Consider the following 17,942-nt stretch of genomic DNA (forward strand, 5'->3'; position numbering starts at 1 on the left):
GTGTTTATCTTTGGGTTAGCGGCCTTTTGGAAGATTACCCTGGCCGTGACTATATAGACGGTTCTTTGTGCCAATGGTTTGTTTAGTATTCCAGCAACAGATAGGCTCCAGCGCAGTACTGGGAGAGGACACTGGATATTGTGCTGCTGGTGCAGGCGCCCGTCCCTTCCTCCTCTCGCGGACATACACAAATGCAGGATGGCCGTTGGCTAACAGTTGCAAACAACTGGGTCACACAAATATATGCTGATGATCTGTATGTAAAGTTGAGCTCACCCATATGTGAAAATGCGAGAATATATATAATAGAGAAAAATATATGAATCATAGTTTGTATCATGTCTGTATTTTTACGTGTCACTGTGGTGGGTTACAATTTCCATATCAACAAAGTTGTGAATTTCAACTTCCTGCCTCAATTAGTTAGAACTAACCCATTTCTCTTTTCCCCTACACTTGAGTTAGTGGTTATACAACAGGTGGAGCAGGGAGGCAAAAAGGTGGAACATCAACTAAGATAGGTGAGACAGAGGAAGACTACTTTGACCTGTTGAGTAAAGGGTGGGTGCAAACGATTTTCCATTCCAAGCGTAGACTCGTTTGAAACCGTGGGTGAAAGGTCCCACACGTCTATGTTTAACTTCTGCATTCATGAGGATTGACCTGTTGACCTCTTCCACGTATTAGGGCATTGAACGCCAGAACATGGGAGTTTAAATAAAGGAACAGGACAATAACAAAGGGAGACACTGAGTGTAAGCGCTTGCATTTCACAGGGTGTCAGGTGGTGAATTGAAGTACGCATTCAGCATTCCACCTGCCCAATATTTGATCCAGAAGTCTTACTATGCTATAGCAGAACTTCTTGGGGGAGTCGGCTCAGAGCCTGGGCCAGAAACCCAGAATTGAAAAGGGTGGAACATCTAGTTACCTGCGGTATGAGATATACTATCAAAAATAAACTCAGTCGCTAGAGACAAGATGGAGCTTTCAAAAGTTTTTCAGAGAAAGTTGGTGTCTTTTGCAACAGGATGTTTAAGCCGGTCTGAGCGCAAAGTGCGTAAAATTTTACAGAACTAACTCAAATGTGCAGAGGGCGAACAAAGGGCAAAACTCTGCACCGAGAGCTGAAACTAATAGGAAGTGAAATAAAGTGAAGGCCTGGTTCACCCAAATTTGAGCTAGTCTGCTATCAGACATAAATCGATTTTATAAAACAAAACGTTTTTGGACAAAAAATGATGCAAAGAAATATGTCTGATATGAAGAACATGTGGCCTGGTTCTCTTCTATTTTGAGCATGCATGCATGCAAACATGTAGGTGTATAGAGCACCAAGGCTAGCAAGGACCTAACCCTTTAAAAAACAAAAAAACATCCGATTAAGGTCGGGGAGCGGGACAGCCAACTCACCTGCTTTTTATCCTGCGGCTCCATGACAACCGAAGCCACTCAACATGCTCCTCCTGCAGCCAACTGCACCTGTCGGAGGCTGTTCACCTGTTGGGAGGCTGTTCACCTGTTGGGAGGCTGTTCACAGTCCCCTGCTGGTACACGCCCCCGAGACACCAGCGCTCTCCCAGATCCAGTTTGAGCTGCTCACGGCTGGGCGAAGCAGAGGTGTATACAAGTCCGGAGGGCAAACCTCGTCCTGCCGCTTCTCGAGGCCTTCCCAGTTCCCCCAAACACACACACACCTGCAACACTCAAAGTGGAAAACTGGATCCTGGAGCAGAGAAGAGATCCTAGTAATAGTTCAGGTCTGGCCAGCACGTTAGAGTCCTCTTCAGTACAAACGTGGAAGGATCTATGGGTGAACAAAAAATAAATGATTTAAAACCCTTTTATATTAAATTGAGTAATGCATGCACATATGTAGTGCAGCGCAGGGCAGCACATTTCATCGACCTGGCTTGGAGTGGGGAGGTGCATTCATTTTAGATATTGCCATGTTACTGCACAGCCAATATGTCTGCTATTTTTTTTGTAAACAGGGACAGAGGCTCAGAATTAACAGGAGCCTCTTCAGCTTCATAAACAGATTATCCACAGCCAGCCAGTGAACTCCAACGTCTCCAAATTGTTCCGTTTGAGATTAAAGTGGCCACCGATTAGAGGTTATTAAACGACTGAAAAGGAAACACCCACGAATTAGCTGGAAACTTCTATTATGTGGACCTGTCACTGACTTCCTCTTGCTTGGTTCCTCCTCACAGACGGCGCTAATCCGTTGTCACTATACCTGCTGTACCAGTCTGCTGCAAGTGAAGTGAAAGTACTTCACTTGATCTGTCAGAGCAAACAGTAGCTATAAAGTGTCCGTGAAACTCAGCAGAACCCCCCCCTGACATAGCAGAGGTCAATTCTGCCATCCTTTCCATTGTAATACTGCATCCATCAACGCTACGAAAGGGTTTCAACCCCACAGCTCACATCAACGTTCTGCATGGCACGACTCATAACAAATAACTTGTCTCCCCGTAAGCTAGCTTAGCCAGCTATCTCAGACGTCCTCTATACTCGTTCAACCCGCTTCTGCATAGTGTGGTTGGAATAATCAGAACAATAATTTGCAGAACATGCAGTAGAATGACAAGTCTCGTCATTCGGTGTCATCAAGCGTTTTCATTGGAACTCACCTACTGTTGTTTTGTTCAACATCCTCATGTATAATCCTCAGCTGATCTCATATACATCTTCCCTACCCATAAACCTTATGCGTATCCTCCGTTTGTCTCATGAACTCATATTAATGATGTGATATTATAGTATAATGTATACTCCCTCGAGTCGAGTTCCTTATCATTAAGCCGTGTGTTTACCCTCGGTTTGTCTCCTGTACTCCCTCTGGTCGTGTTGCTCTACCAATAAACCCGCCATGTTGTGGGCTCTGGGAGGAGGCGTGGCCCTGTGGGTCACGGACCCACGTGATTGGCGAGGAGGCATGGTCATATTCGTGGTATCATCCGTTTAATAGTACAACCCAGTGATCGTTTCACTTAACTTTAAATGTTTTAAACATAGTATCAGTGCGGTATCTATGGGTTCGCCTACCACCCATTGTATTGATTCAAACACTCTCATATAGTTGTTTGCAAGTAAGATAGAATAGCATCGACTAGAAAATGCATTTCCTGCAGAAAATGCGGTGAGTGCTGTGTAGTGCAAAGTAAGGTGGAGAATAGACTTTAAATGTTTAATGGCTGACATCAACTGTGTGTGTGTATGGGGGGGGGTGGGTCATCACTTACAGTAACCAGGAAAAGTGTGCTATTGCATTATTCTTTCACATCTAGTTAATAAAGATGACCAAATGATAAGGCTTGTACCTTTGGACTCCTTGAAGTACCTGTAGACAAAGGAAGGCATTGACATTTTTAATGAGAATAAATCTTTCTATTGAAATACAATAAACACTTACATTAAGACACTATTTATGATGTATGTTTACCCCCTCTAGCTCACTTTTATCCCCTCTCTCACCGTTGGCCAGATGGTTGGGCTCTCCATACATCCTTCACATCGCATGTTGTCATAGCACACGCATTTGCGATGTGTGTTAACAGCGCCACCTAGTGGACTCCTGCGGAAACTCAAGCTCATTTTTTTTCTATGCTAACATAGGTTAAACTGGACCATCCATCACAAAAGGAAAGCAGATAAGGCTGTCCCACCACTCCTTTAAGACATTTGACCCCCTGCTGATTCTGCAATGCTACACCTGCTTGGCTTATCATCCACCTCCATGTGTTTCAACCGGGAAACATGCCCAGTGAACCGTTCATATCAGTATACAGGCATCTGAAGGTATACAGTAGTATACAAGCTTAGAGTAAGAGCGTAAGAGTATTAATTGACTAGTCAGGAAACATAAAACTGAAAGATATTTCCAATAAATATATTATTTACATAATATTTACAGGAGGAACCAACATCAAAATGCTGTAGAGCCCATAGCAAAGCCAGGGCCTCCTTCTCAATAGTGTCAATTATTTAGCCTGTGAAAACATTTTAGAAAAGAGACACACAGGGTGGTCAATGCCTGCCAGATCTTCCTGAATCAGAATAGTTCCCGCACCCTTACCACTAGCATCAACATCGAGCTTGAACGGAACAGCAAATTTCAGGGCAGTTAGGACTGGTGAGCTGGTGGACGGCTTTGACTGCTTCAAAAGCCTGCTCACAACTGGAATCCCACACCAACTCTCTGGACGGACTGACAAGATCAGTCAGTGGAGCAACAATGGCAGCAAAATTACAACAAAAAGCTCTATAATAACCCGCTATTCCAAGGAAACGCAGCAACTGCCATTTAGTAGTGGATGCTGGGTACTGAGCGACAGCCGATCTTGGCTGTCTGTTTCATCCCGGACAAGTCCCCATTATTATCTTACGGCTGGTTCAAATGCCGAACAAAATAACGGACACAACACTAAGGTTTTAATTTCTTCGTTTTTAGTTTATTGACAAATAGCAAAGTACCCGAAAACCAGGAAACAAACTGAGGTTTTTCTGCCGTGAAGTTGGGAGGGGAGACTGGTTAATTAGGAGCCGTTGCCAAAATAGAATTGTCTGAAGGTGCTATAAAGTCACCAGAGGAAGACCCCAATCAAACAGGAAACAATAGTGATGTAACAGAGGCACATAACATTGATGCTCCATAGTGCAAGCGCCCAGAATTCGGCAGTTAATTTTGACTATTGGTCTTAATACTATTGGCACAACTTTCTCTTGAGAGACATTATTTTGTTGTGCATGAAGTATTTCACTACTTTCCAGTCTCTTCCACGATCCCTTAGCCTCGGATTTCCATTCAAGAATCCTTGACAGTCCGTTTTTCCAGGGATCTTCATTTGCATCAGAAAGTCCTTGAAATGATGTTCCACAGCTTGTCTCTCGGTCTCGGACAAAGGTCTTCTGGGTTTCGCTGTAAATAAATGGAGAGAGTAAGCAAGTTAATGATTGGATTAATGCAAATGAACACTTAATTCTTGCTAACAAATTATCAAGGTGTTCCATGTAAATAACATTATTCAGAGTCAACAAAATAACACACCCTTTTGACTTGATTTTTGAATGTCTCCAATTGCTTGTCTTGAGATAGCAGCGAATTCATCAGAATATTCATCCTCTGAGTTTCCTGAAAAGACACGGTTGGCAAATGTTAGCACTTAATTAAAGTGATTAAATAATTGAGTCACACACATTTGTCTGTATTTATTAATATAACTTTATGAATTGGAAAATCTTGCCTTCTTGACTTGTTGTGGCAGTCTGCTCAGATTGGACATCCTCTGCATCAAAGTTGCTGAACTCCTCTTCATCTGCATTTAAACGTTTAAATTAAATACATGTGCAGATACGCAAATAATCTTTCTACCAAGTATAAAGCGTTCACTTTGTTCAGTAAAATGAACAGAAATCTCGAAATGCTTTACTTACAGTTGATGTTTGGGGTAATGTCTTCCAGGGATTCTTCCTTGAATTGTCCCATTCCATCTTGCAGGGCATGAAGAATATTGCTAACCTTAGCAACGTGAAGGGTTTCGCCAGGAAGTCTGTAAAACTCCCTATGGATCTCAACATCATGACCCATGAATGTAGCTAGCTGGTCAAGTTCACGAGTTTGAAGGTTCAGAAGCTGTGATACTGTAGCTACATGCTTTCGTAGTTTTGTTGATGTGATATTTTCTGGATGTTGAGCTCCACAGCTTTCGGCATATCGCTTTAAGCACTCACATCCACGCATGTTCCCCTGAGATCCATAATGTGGGTGGGAAAAAATGTAAGGGTTGCTTGGGGAAATTCCAACATCATCTCTTGTTCTTATCAGAAGTTCCACAGACTCTTGTACATCTGTTGGGAACAGCACTGGTACCGTCTGTCCTCTTTTCCCCCTTATTTCCACCCTGATGAAGTTCTCACACAATTTCTTCTCAAATGGTGAGAGGCTCTTCAGAATTTCATCGTGCATACTGCTTTTGTTTCTCTGCAAGTATGTGGTTACTTCCATCCTTGAAACTTCTCCCTCACAACATCGATTAAATAAAATCAGCTGTGTCAGGGTGACTTGTGAGAGCTCACTCCATGACCCTTGTGATGGATGGACAATGAGTGCTTTTTTGTACAACTCTGCAAGGGTTTTCAAATGATCCTGGAGCTTTTTGATGTCTTCTGGGCTGTTCCATTTATTTTCGGACAGGGTTTGCAGTGCGTTGGATGACAAGTCTTTTGTCCATTCTAGTTCAATTAATTTGACGAACTGTTCTGCCCTTTCATTTAAGACGTTGTCCTGTTGACGCAGAGCCTCTCCTTGCACAATATACGACACCTTCACAAGGGAGTGGCGCAGTTTTAGTGCTGTGGAGGGAGCTGAGAATCGGTTTGTCAATGCATCAAACCCAGTCATATTTTTAACAGCCTCAAGTACAGTGTTGAACTTTCCTGGGTTGATCAAGTCCTTCAAAGAGATAATGTCTTTGTCAATTTTTCGCGCCATCAAAACCAATCTTGCAAGTTCCCTCAACTTGTTTCTGATGTCTGCCCGATGACGTTGAACTTCTCCATTTTTTAGGAACATTCTATCTCCCAGTGAAAGTATCAGGTAGTCCGATTTCACCACTTGCGTCACAATGTCATATGTCATGTCCTGAAGAATTTCTTTGAGTCCGCTGGAAATTGTTGTGTCCATGGGCAACATCAGTGAACAACTTGTCTGAACTTTCCTTTTCACCGGTCCATTGCTTTCCACTTGCAGTTTGCAACGCTTATGATGTCTCCAGAGGTCTTTTCTGACATACATAGCGAAGCAAAACTTGCAAGGCAGATAGTCTGTTGCTGTGGTTGGATAGGTTGCTTGTCTTTTTGGTATTATTTGTCCATTCCCAGAGGATAGGACTGAACAGTTATGGTTGTAATTTCCCATATTTCTTATTTTCCCCAGCAGAAGAATGTGCATGGTTGAACCTTGCCTGTGTGCAAGTGCCTTAGCTACTTCAACCTCTTCAGAGTGCTTTTGCTTCAGATGTCTTGTAATCTTTGCAAACGGCTTCTCACAGTAAAAGCAGTAATTTTTCTTATCATATATTCGTTGGTGTTCCGTGTTTGAGGACATTTTCACGTCGATATGACGTTGTTGAGGGTTACTTCCATTTGCAGCTTTATCCATGGCCTCTATGGTTTTTGAAGGTGGTTTTCTTGTGCGTTTTACTTTTTTGTTTGCTTCTGCTGGTTGGTCTTCTTCATCTGACGATTCCAGAGATAGGGAGAACGGTTGCACAGTTTTCTGAAAAAAGAGAAAGAAAATGTATTAAATTAAAAAATGTATATAATAATTGCATGTTTGTTTTTTTCATTGCACCTATCATCTACAGGTGAAACTAAAAAAAAATAGAATTTCGTACAAAAGTTAATTTATTTCAGTAATTCAACCTACGGTGAAACTAATATATTATATAGACTCATTAAATGCAAAATGAATACTTCAAGCCTTTATCGTTATAATTTTGATGATTATGGTTTAGTTTAAGATTACCCCAAATTCAAAATCTCAGAAAATTAGAATATTACATGAAATATATATATTAAAAAGACTTTAAATACACAACCCTTTAGCAATGTAATAAAACCAATAATTACAATTTCAAACACAGATAATTCCTCTTCAGTGCAAGAAGATGAATCCGTAAAACTACTGCTGGATATCTCTAGCTGATCCCTGAGAGTACTCTCTGAGATGTCCATCTCATCTGGGGTTTGGAGGCAGCGATTTGTTGCAATGGTCCTGTACTGAAACAAAAAATAAAGAATACAGTCCATACGTCATTGCCTGATTTGTGCTCTGTCACTTTTTCTGATTGTTTCCATTCCTGCCAGTTTTGCTGTCAATAGAGTGATCGTTTTCTTTAGTGGCACCATGTATCCACTACATATTCAGTACATATTACTGATGCAGAGTAACTGTCCTAGGTGAAAAGGCCCCTGTCCCAACCCCCACAAACATACTTGGCTACTTCTCACCTACTTGGGCCCTCCTGAAAATCCACTCAACCCCCACACCCACAGCCACAGCCTCGATTCAGGTTAATCACCTCACACTTTTCTACTACAGCTCACATCAAGTTCTGCATGGCACGACTCATAACAAATAACTTGGCTCCACATTAGATAGCTTAGCCAGCTATCCCAGATCCTCTCTACTCATTCAACCCGATTCTGCATTAGGTTTGCATAAACAGGACAATTTGCAGATAGAACAAGCCGCAGGATAACATGTCGCGTCGTTTGGTTGGTTGTTATCAAGCGTTTTCATTGGAACTCACCTACTGTTGTTTTGTTTTACATCCGCATGTCCTCAGCAGAACTGATGTAGATGTTCCCATAAACCTTATGTGTATCCTCCGTTTGTCTCATGAACATATATTAATGATATGATATTATAGTATTATTTCTACTCCCGCGAGTCGTGTTCGGTATAATTAAACCGTATGGTTATCCTCGGTTTGTCTACTGTACTCCCTCTAGTCGTGTTGCTATATGGGATCCGGGAGGCGTGGCCATGTGGGTCAAGGACCCACGTGATTGGCGAGGAGGCGTGCTCATATTCGTGTGGTACCATCTTAAGTACCACCCATTGATATCATTAAATTCTGCTTCACCATGGTGTACGTGTACCAGTATGGTATCTATGGGATCAACAACCATTGTATTGAATCAGAATCAGAATCAGAAAAGGTTTATTGCCAAATACATTTACACATATTAGGAATTTGTCTTGGTATTCGTATTCGTTGCGCACGATCTTAACAAACAATAAACAATAAACAATAAAACAAGTATGGAATAATAAGTACTTAAAAAGATAAGATAAATAAAAAATTATAAATAGAGATACTCTATATACATATACATATGCACCGTAATAAGATAATGAGATAAGATAAGATAAGAATGTATGTACAATTGTGCGTGATGGTGAAAGTAATGCAAAACTTGTTGTCATCATAGATGACTGTGTGTGTTGATGGGGGAAGGGGGGGTGTGCGTGTCAGTGTTGGTGGGGGTCCGGGGTCGTTGTTGATGAGGCCAGTTGCAGACGGGAAGAAACTGTATTCGTGGCGGGAGGTTTTGGTCTTGACAGACCTCAAACCTTTCACCGGGGGAGAGTGTTTCAAAGAGTATATGTCCGGGTTCGGGAGGGGTCCAACATGATCTTCCCTGCACGCCTCAGACGGTAGCAGCAGCGTACCAGATGGTGATGGAGGAGGTGAGGATGGACTCTATGATGGAGGTGTAGAAGTGCACCGCTGCACTCCGCTGTCTTTAGAGCATTGAGCTCTAGGTTTGTTTTGGCCACACCAAGTCACCAGGGGGTCAATCTCCCACCTGTAGGCAGACTCATCTCCACCAGCGATGAGCGTGGTGTCATCGGCAAACCTCAGGAGCTTGACGGACTGGTGACGGGAGGTGCAGCTGTTGGTGCACAGGGAGAAGAGCAGGGGAGAAAGAACGCAGCCCTGAGGGGATCCGGTGCTGATGGTCAGGCTGTTGGAGGCGTGCTTCCCCAGCTTCACATGCTGCTTCCTGTCAGACAGGAAGTCAGTGATCCACCGGCAGGTGGAGTCGGGCAAGTGCAGCTGGGAGAGCTTGTCCTGTAGCAAAGTGGGGATGATGGTGTTGAAGGCAGAGCTGTAATCCACCAACAGGATCCTGGCGTAGGTTCCTGCTGAGTCCAGGTGCTGGAGGATGAAGGGGAGGGCCATGGTTACAGCAGCGTCCACAGACCTGTTGGCTCTGTAGGCGAACTGCATGGGGTCCAGGAGAGGGTCCGTGATGGATTTGAGGTGCGACAGGGCAAGGCGCTCAAAGGACTTCATGACCACAGAGGTCAAGGCGACTGGTCTGTAGTCTTTGAGTTCTTTGGGCCAGGTTTTTTTGGGGATGGGGATGATGGTGGAGGATTTAAAACAGGCTGGTACATGGCATGTCTCCAGCGAGGTGTTAAGGTGTCTGTAAATACTGGAGACAGCTGATCTGCACAGTGCTTGAGGTTGGAGGGTGAGACAGAATCCGGTCCAGCTGCCTTGCGGGGTTTCTGCCTCTTGAAGAGTCTGTTGACGTCCCTCTCCAGGATGGAGAGAGGTGACGGGGGGGGGTGTCTCAGAGGTAGGCAGGAGAGGGAACGTCTGGGCTCCTGGGTGTGGTGATCTGGGGGTGGTGAATGGGGGAACGGGGCATGGTAACAGGACTGCATTGTCTTTCAAATCTGCGGTAGAACTTGTTCAGGTCGTTGGCCAGGTGAGGGTCGTCGATGGAGTGGGGGGGCAGACGGCTTGTCGTTGGTGAGCAGTCTCAGACCCTTCCAGAGAGACGCTGGGTCGTTATCTGAGAGTTTAGCATCTCTCACTGCCTTGCTAAACCTGTATTTCGACTCCGCTCCGAAACGCCTTCTCCTTTGCCGACCTTAGCTGTCCGAGTTCTGCTGTGAACCAGGGTTTGTCGTTGTTGTAGCTCAGCCTGCTGCGAGATGGTACACAGCTGTCCTCACAGAAGCTGATATAAGATGTCACAGCATCAGTGTACTCATCAAGGCTGTTGGTGGCAGACCTGAAAATATCCCAGTTACAGCGCAGGTATATAACCAAAGAAAAACCTTAACGACTACCCAGCGCATGCTCTAAAACCTGCTTAGGTTTGCCTGGTGATCTCTGTTCAAAATCTTGCAGTACACAATGACACGTTTTTGTTTTTTTTAATTAGTTTTCCGGTTGCTTTTATGTATACTGCTTTTATTATTTATGTATACTCTAGCTTTTGTGGTATTGATTCACACACTCTAGTAAAGTAGTTAAAGTAAGAAAGAATAGCATTATCAACTAGAAAATGTGTTGCAGAGCGCTGTAGTGCAAAGTGAGGTTTAAAATCGTTTAAGGCGTAAAGAAATGTTTAATGGCTTAAATCAAGTGAAAATGTTTAAACAGAGTTCGAAAGTCTAACATGTACACTATTTAAAAAAAATTAAGAGAAAGAAACAAATCGCTAAAGTGATCAAGTTTGAATGCATTTGAAATAAAACATAGAATAGCTGAGCTGGTACGTTAGAAATGGATATGGAAATGGTATAAAGTTTGAGATAATCTCACAAAATGATAAGGCTTGTACCTTTGGACTCCTTAGAGTAGGCTATATGGTGATTGATACCTTGGTTAAAACCATGGACCTATATTGGTTTAAACAAAACAATGTCGCATGCTGTCATAGCACACGCCTTGTCAATGTGTGTTAACAGCGTCACCTGGTGGACTCCGGGTGTAACACAAGCTCATATGAAGACAATTAATAATCTCATTACATTTATGAGGGGGGAGAAAATACATGTACCTCCGTTTTTTTTTTATGCTAACATAGGTTACTCTGGAAAATCCATCCCAAAAGGAAAGAAGATAAGGCCGTCCCACCACTAGACATTTGGCCCCCTGCAGTCTGCAGCTTCTCATCCACCTCCATGTGTTTCAACCGGGGAGCGTGCCAGAGTGACCCGTTCATGTCATACAGGCATCTGAATACATTGGCAAGCTTACCTGTCCTTAAATTGCTAAATTGATGTGACGTGAAATGCATTGAAAATAAATGTTACTCTTTGACTAGAGGGCTGCATTTAGCGACTTTATATAAGGTGCTGCAGGTTTATGAGTGAAGTTTACTTGGTATAGTTAAATCAACAAATTGTAAAGCAAGATTTACAAATATCAACAAAATCATTATAAAACGAGTGGAATCCTCCACTGCATCTATATTTATGAATCATTCAATCATCATTGTGAATTATTAACAATTCCCTCAAATAATCAGTAAACATGATGTAAATATTTACTCGTAGTATACTGTAAGCCCAATACTTTTTTGCTTATAAATTACGAATAAATTAGTTATTCTTTAGTGAAATAAAAATCGTATGATGTAGAGGATTTTAGACTGGTGAACATCATTAAATAAAGTTGATTCAATTGAAATAAGTTAATTTAACTTTCAAACATTGGGGGCCTTGATTTGATACAAAATTCGAGCATTCAGTCAAATAACATAATAATAATTTAACAATACATTCCCTAAAGTACATTTATGAAGTGCAGCTTATGTACATTTAAGTCATAATTAAAAATTATACTTAATTAATTTAATCATTATAATGCAATAACGTTTTAAATAACTTATTAAAATCTGCGAGAACCCATGTATACCATTTGGATGCAATTGAATTAGATAAACAAATGATGCATGTCTCAAAGAATAAACAGCTGGCCATTCATAACTAAAGTTGACAGACTCATGTCATGTTCTTCAAAGTACCGATGGAATTCGTGACAACTGCTGTTTCTGCTGTCTCCGGTCTCAGGTGGTGTATAGAGCTAAACGTTGGAAGATGGCCGCACATATTCTTCAATGATTGCAGCGAGTATATGGCACAGCTCCTTGGCCTAAGGTGAGAGACAACGAGTGAGAGAGGGTGAATCACAGCGCAGGTATAACCAAAGAAAAACATTAACGACTACCCAGCGCATGTGCTAAAACCTGCTTAGGTTTGCCAGGTAGGCTAATCTCTGTTAAAAATCTTGCAGTACACAATGGCACGTCTTTTTTTAAAATCAGTTTTCCGGTTGCTTTATGTATACTCTGTGTTTTATGGTATTATTGATACCAGTTAAGTCCGATGGTGCTATTACCTGCTGGAGGTGGATGGTGATTTTCTCGGGCTGCCCCCCTGGGTAGACGTAGTTTATCTCCACCACTGGGATCTTGTCGTGCTTCTTCGCCCGGATCGTTCGCATGGACTGCACGTCTGCTAGTGCGACGGCGAAGCTCCGCACCTGGCACAGAGTTATGCATACACACCGAATGCACACATTTAGCGTTGATATGAAACTACCAGATGTATGGACAGTCGTTAGCGATAGCCAGCTATAAGGTCACCGAGGTTCGGTAAATATATCCTAAATTAAGAAATTAAAATAAACATAAATATAAATATTACACACAGACAGAAGAACAGTGGGTGTAAATTGTGACAAATTGTGCAGTTTTAATAATAGTATTTTTGCCCAAAAGTCCCTCTGTTTCTATTTAATTATAGATAATTAGTCTGTATATAGTGTATAGCTTGCATTGTGTTTGTAGGTGTCATTTTAGAATAGCCTCACTCATTTCTTAACCCTGGTTATGGCCCTGGGGACAGTAGCACCTTTGTTAGAACAACCCGATAGAGCTGGGTCTCTTAAACTACGGGTCTCAATCCATCCAGAAAACCCTTGAGCACACCGGAATTGGCTGATGTTGTGTATTTCGCTGGGTCCCACAGACACAATGAAATGGTCATTTGGGTCCCGAGGTGAAAAGTTTGAGGATCCGCTGCTGTGGAAGACAGTGGATGGCTACTGTACCTGTGTTTTGGGGTGCACGAACGCCACCTCCTCCTTGTTGACGACCACCAGGCAGGGGGAGGGGCAGCTGCGAATGCTGACCTTCACGGCCCGGAAGGAGTTGGAGCCAAACAGAGGCATGGTGCTCAGGAGATCTGCAGGTGAGGATATGATGATGGGATGGATTATTTACTCATCTGGGAAAATGTTGTTGACTCAATTATTGCTTGATAAATCTTGACAAATAATTGTTTGGGTGTATCAACTATGAACATTATCGTTAGTTGCAGCCCTAGAAAAGTCCCCCACCAATGAATCGCATCTTGGCGACTTCAGGACCAAGCGTTGCCACGGCAGCCATCTGGTTCGGGGAGAGAGCGTGGATGTCCTTGAGGTTGCTGGCGACAAAGTCGTCTTTTGGGAGGTGCGCCTTCAGCTCTTGCCTTAAGAGAGAGAGCGAGGGAGAGAGAAAGAAGGAGAGGTGGGTTAGTGAGGCCGACATAGAGGATGACCTCTGTGCACATTATTGCACCGTGCATCCCCCAACCCCATAGATGTATGCAGGGTATGTAAATTAATAGTAATGTTACGTTAATGGTAGAAATAGTATATAGGTCGCTGTTTAGTAATTAATCGTGAAATAATTTCTCATTATGTGGTGACATTATTGTGTTCAAAACTGCCCCAGAGTTTCTCACGTGAAATATGGCAAAACAAATTTTAGATTAGCCTAGGTTACGGTATATTATTATGGATCTGACGCTACTACAACTCTCTCACTAATGGCAGAGCATTGGCAACAACATCTCCCATGATGCCTTCTGCTGTACAAGCCCTGTTGGAGGGCAGAGCAGCCTGGTTCCTCACAGTGAAGGCGGGCCGGGGAGACCCTGCACCGATCGCTCCAGGGCCGACAGCTCAGCCAGCTGCTGGACCATGGAGGGGCTGTCATAGGGCAGTATCAGACTGCCGTCCAGGAAGTCCCCACGTAACTAGAAACACAGCCACAGGCACCCACGCTCTTATTAAATATACATAACACACACATATACTTTGATGTATTATCATTACTTTTATTTTGCTGTTTCTCATTTGCTCTGTTTTAGAGAGCAAGGAATTCCAGCATTTCATTTGTAATAACTTGTGACCGTGTCATGACAAATAAACTTCAACACGCACGCACATACACACACACACACACACACGCACACGCACACGCACAGACACATTGTTTGAGTGTAGCACACGTCACTCCTTCATTCCCACTGCCCTCAATTCATCAACACAACATGACTTGAAATTCCTCCCACCTGCACTTAAACCACCATGTTGTTAAGTTTTTGTCTTTAGTATGACTAAATCGTGCAGAAAGCGATGTGGACGTTACCTGCTGGTAGTGGAACTCCACATACAGGGCGTTGTTGAAGTTCATCGGGGTCTCCCAGAGGACACGCCGCAGCGACAGGAAGACGGAGTTGTCGTCCAACAGGAAGTCAAAGGGGTACTCTGCCACGTTGAGGGTTCGCAGCACACCACCTGATAGATGGACAGGAGTGGGGAGAAGAAGAGCGAGGCAGAGACCGGGTAGGAGTGAGAGACGTAATATACTGTTGTTCCCTTGGTTTGTTTAAGGGTTTGGGTTTGGGTTTGAGGGTTAGGTTTTAACCGCTGCATTACGCTTATTTGGCTGACCTAACCTAAGCATATTTTCTCATCTATTCTCCTAATTTAACCCTAATCCGTTGTGTATTTTTCTTTAACTATTTTAGGCCACAAGCTTTCTGCATGATTTTTGGCGGCTTAATTTGTTATTTCCCCCTTCGGAGCCAAAGAAGCAAAAACCAAACCCTCAAACATAACCTTTATGGGAAATTCTCAACCTAGAACTGAAAACCAAACCCTAAAATCCAACCCATAGGAACCCCTAACCCCAACCTTTGAATGGAGAACCAAACCCTTAAACCCAACTCAACTGGGCTAGTTTTACTTGAACCTTTACCATTGACGCGGTTAACGTGGACGACAAACTCTCGGAGCTCGGCTGGATTCACCACATCTATCTCCGCACAGAACCCTGCCACCATCTCCTCCACCACCTGGGAGGGGGGGAGGTAGTGAGTGAGAGGGAGACAGACAGACAGAGGGACAGACAGACAGAGGGACAGACAGAGGGACGGACGGACGGACGGACAGACAGACAGACAGACAGACAGACAGACAGACAGACAGACAGACAGACAGACAGACGGACAGACAGAGGGACAGACAGACAGACAGACAGACAGACAGACAGAGGGACAGACGGACAGACAGACAGACAGACAGACAGACAGACAGACAGACAGACAGACAGACAGACAGACAGACAGACAGACAGACAGACAGACAGACAGACAGACAGAGGGACAGACAGACAGACAGACAGACAGACAGACAGACAGACAGACAGACAGACAGACAGACAGACAGACAGACAGACAGGAAGGATGATGTTGGCTTACGCCGAAGTTGCGTATGGTCAGAGGGAACTCCACCCCTCCCGGCAGATGCAGAGGAACTCTTCTGGTGGTTTTACCGGCCTGAGGAATGAGAACACAGCACCATGACTGATTTTGACTCACTGAAGTGGACAACATCTCCTCCATGCTAGAGGGCAGGTGGTCTCACCAGGGTGGCCTCAATCTCCACACGTGAGGGGATGTTGCGGCGGCCGCCGTAGCTCAGAGACTGGAGCAGGTTGTTTTGACAGACGATGGCGAGCTCTGGGGGGGAAGGGGTGGGTGGGGGGGATACAGTTTTACACATTAGTGTATAGTGTAGAGTTCACCATTGTCGATTCATATGTGGATCTTAATGTACAGTGCCAGTGTTGACAGTGGTGTGTTCATGTTCTAGAGTTCACAGTGGTGTGTTCATGTGCTAGAGTTCACAGTGGTGTGTTCATGTTCTAGAGTTCACAGTGGTGTGTTCATGTGCTAGAGTTCACAGTGGTGTGTTCATGTGCTAGAGTTCTCAGTGGTGTGTTCATGTGCTAGAGTTCACAGTGGTGTGTTCATGTTCTAGAGTCCACAGTGGTGTGTTCATGTGCTAGAGTTCACAGTGGTGTGTTCATGTTCTAGAGTTCACAGTGGTGTGTTCATGTTCTAGAGTTCACAGTGGTGTGTTCATGTTCAAGAGTCCACAGTGGTGTGTTCATGTTCTAGAGTTCTCAGTGGTGTGTTCATGTGCTAGAGTTCTCAGTGGTGTGTTCATGTACTAGAGTTCACAGTGGTGTGTTCATGTTCTAGAGTTCACAGTGGTGTGTTCATGTTCTAGAGTCCACAGTGGTGTGTTCATGTTCTAGAGTTCACAGTGGTGTGTTCATGTTCTAGAGTTCACAGTGGTGTGTTTGGGCTTCACGTTGAGTGTAGTGTAAAGAATTGTATTGTTGCATTGACGTAATAAAACGTAAATAAAACAATACAGTGTGTGTTACCGTGGTAGGCGTGGGAGGGGTCCTGGGTGATGTGTTGGAGGTGCTGGTTGAGGTACGGCTGCAGGGTAGTGGAACAGGGGAAGAAACCAGTCACCAGTTGGAGCAGATGCCATCCCAGCATGCAACTCTCTCTGCAGGACGTCACGACAACCAATCAGCAACCAATAACATAGATCTACCACAGAACTCTGTATTCTAATCAAACAGTGACTAGACACACATAATTAGATACACACGAAAATTAAATGAATGTGTAGACAATGACATAAACACTTCGTCTTCCTCAATCGCACACAAGCACGCACGCATACACACACACACACACTCACTGTTGGGGGTTTCCCGTGCTCTGCTTCATGACTTGACAGTAGATCTCATCTCTCAACGACTCCTTCTCATTTCCGAGCTGAACAAAGTGAAAAAAAACCAAATGGTCAACTTCTAATCTCTCGCTTCTCTTGTTAATGCGTAGGATGTCGAGGCTTCACGTGAACCCGTCCGGGCCGGTGCCTCTAGCAGATGCAAAACTAAAACCGACCGATAGGATGTGAGTGAGGCAGTCCGCCTTAGTTCCTTTCTTCTTCAGCGCCATATCTCCCATGAACTGCATCACATCTGGACCGCAACGCACACAACACAGAACACGGGTGAGTAGAACGGCATTTGGGTTGGGTTGGGTTGGAAGGTAGATAAAAAAAAAACTGGGCAGAGCGATTCCTTATCGACTCACTGGTGAAACACAGAACCGCCTTGCTGTTGTTCTCAGGGTCATTGTAGAAGATGAGGGACTGCTGTATGGGCTTCAAGAAACACAATAGAGGCGCTGTTAGAGCCGTCAATCAGAGGTTCCCAGAGGGTTAGTCGTTGTTGGGTCAACGTACCTCTGAATGTTGAACCATGTCTGCGAAGTCACGCCCCGTCTTTGGCAGGCCGTCGGTGTCCACCCTTTGATGGTGGAAAAAAGAAATGTTATTACTTCTACGAATGAAATTCCTTTTTAGACAGTATTTTCTCCTCCTTTTGGGAAGACACCAGTTTGCCACTGGTGGGCA

General features: G+C 43.8%; 3 protein-coding genes across 9 annotated transcripts in view; all 3 read right to left on the minus strand.

Annotated features, from left to right (window-relative positions):
- tmem94 (transmembrane protein 94) overlaps positions 1-2,887 on the minus strand; it is a 32,547-nt gene extending 29,660 nt beyond the window's left edge. For 2 of the 4 annotated variants that reach the window (XM_056576660.1, XM_056576656.1), the window contains exons 1-2: positions 2,640-2,886; positions 1,414-1,807 (exon numbers count right to left, since the gene is read on the minus strand). In XM_056576660.1, coding sequence (XP_056432635.1) covers positions 1,414-1,437 — 24 coding nt within the window. In that variant the 5' untranslated portion in view covers positions 1,438-1,807; positions 2,640-2,886. Of the gene's footprint in view, positions 1-1,413; positions 1,808-2,639 lie in introns of all 4 variants that reach the window. The other 2 variants (XM_056576658.1, XM_056576657.1) reach the window with 2 other exon arrangements.
- Positions 2,888-4,263: 1,376 nt separating this feature from the next.
- Positions 4,264-8,565, minus strand: LOC130371215 (uncharacterized). 4 transcript variants are annotated; one of them, XM_056576916.1, is made up of 6 exons: positions 8,326-8,565; positions 7,639-7,788; positions 5,443-7,285; positions 5,253-5,324; positions 5,057-5,140; positions 4,264-4,927 (listed from the first exon to the last, which is right to left on the minus strand). In XM_056576916.1, the coding sequence occupies exons 2-6, from the start codon at positions 7,741-7,743 to the stop codon at positions 4,713-4,715; spliced, it is 2,319 nt and encodes a 772-aa protein (XP_056432891.1). In that variant the 5' UTR covers positions 7,744-7,788; positions 8,326-8,565; the 3' UTR covers positions 4,264-4,712. The 4 variants fall into 4 exon arrangements, with proteins under 4 accessions (XP_056432891.1, XP_056432892.1, XP_056432890.1 ...); XM_056576917.1 differs by having other exon boundaries at positions 7,639-7,783; positions 8,322-8,565; XM_056576915.1 differs by having other exon boundaries at positions 8,322-8,565.
- Positions 8,566-11,064: 2,499 nt separating this feature from the next.
- The window catches only part of myo15b (myosin XVB), a 40,302-nt gene continuing 33,424 nt past the window's right edge, over positions 11,065-17,942 (minus strand). Inside the window, exons 55-68 of the mRNA XM_056577633.1 lie at positions 17,772-17,835; positions 17,621-17,690; positions 17,429-17,505; positions 17,220-17,296; positions 16,891-17,021; positions 16,083-16,177; positions 15,917-15,994; positions 15,415-15,511; positions 14,803-14,951; positions 14,283-14,407; positions 13,725-13,858; positions 13,437-13,570; positions 12,723-12,866; positions 11,065-12,476 (exon numbers count right to left, since the gene is read on the minus strand). Of these exons, the coding sequence (XP_056433608.1) occupies positions 12,408-12,476; positions 12,723-12,866; positions 13,437-13,570; positions 13,725-13,858; positions 14,283-14,407; positions 14,803-14,951; positions 15,415-15,511; positions 15,917-15,994; positions 16,083-16,177; positions 16,891-17,021; positions 17,220-17,296; positions 17,429-17,505; positions 17,621-17,690; positions 17,772-17,835 (1,444 nt within the window). The 3' untranslated portion in view covers positions 11,065-12,407. The remainder of the gene's footprint in view (positions 12,477-12,722; positions 12,867-13,436; positions 13,571-13,724; positions 13,859-14,282; positions 14,408-14,802; positions 14,952-15,414; positions 15,512-15,916; positions 15,995-16,082; positions 16,178-16,890; positions 17,022-17,219; positions 17,297-17,428; positions 17,506-17,620; positions 17,691-17,771; positions 17,836-17,942) is intronic.

This window comes from Gadus chalcogrammus, chromosome 18 (genome assembly GCF_026213295.1).
Source record: "Gadus chalcogrammus isolate NIFS_2021 chromosome 18, NIFS_Gcha_1.0, whole genome shotgun sequence".
Classification (NCBI taxonomy): domain Eukaryota; kingdom Metazoa; phylum Chordata; class Actinopteri; order Gadiformes; family Gadidae; genus Gadus; species Gadus chalcogrammus.

Bases quoted from the DNA above. Each gene is read 5' to 3' on its own strand.
- LOC130371215 (XM_056576916.1), bottom strand. From the start codon at position 7,743: ATGGACATCTCAGAGAGTACTCTCAGGGATCAGCTAGAGATATCCAGC. The intron at 5,141-5,252 runs GCAAGATTTTCC...GTGTCTTTTCAG, and splicing joins TGCCACAACAAGTCAAGAAG to GAAACTCAGAGGATGAATAT. The intron at 4,928-5,056 runs GTGTGTTATTTT...ATTTATTTACAG, and splicing joins TCAAAAATCAAGTCAAAAGG to CGAAACCCAGAAGACCTTTG.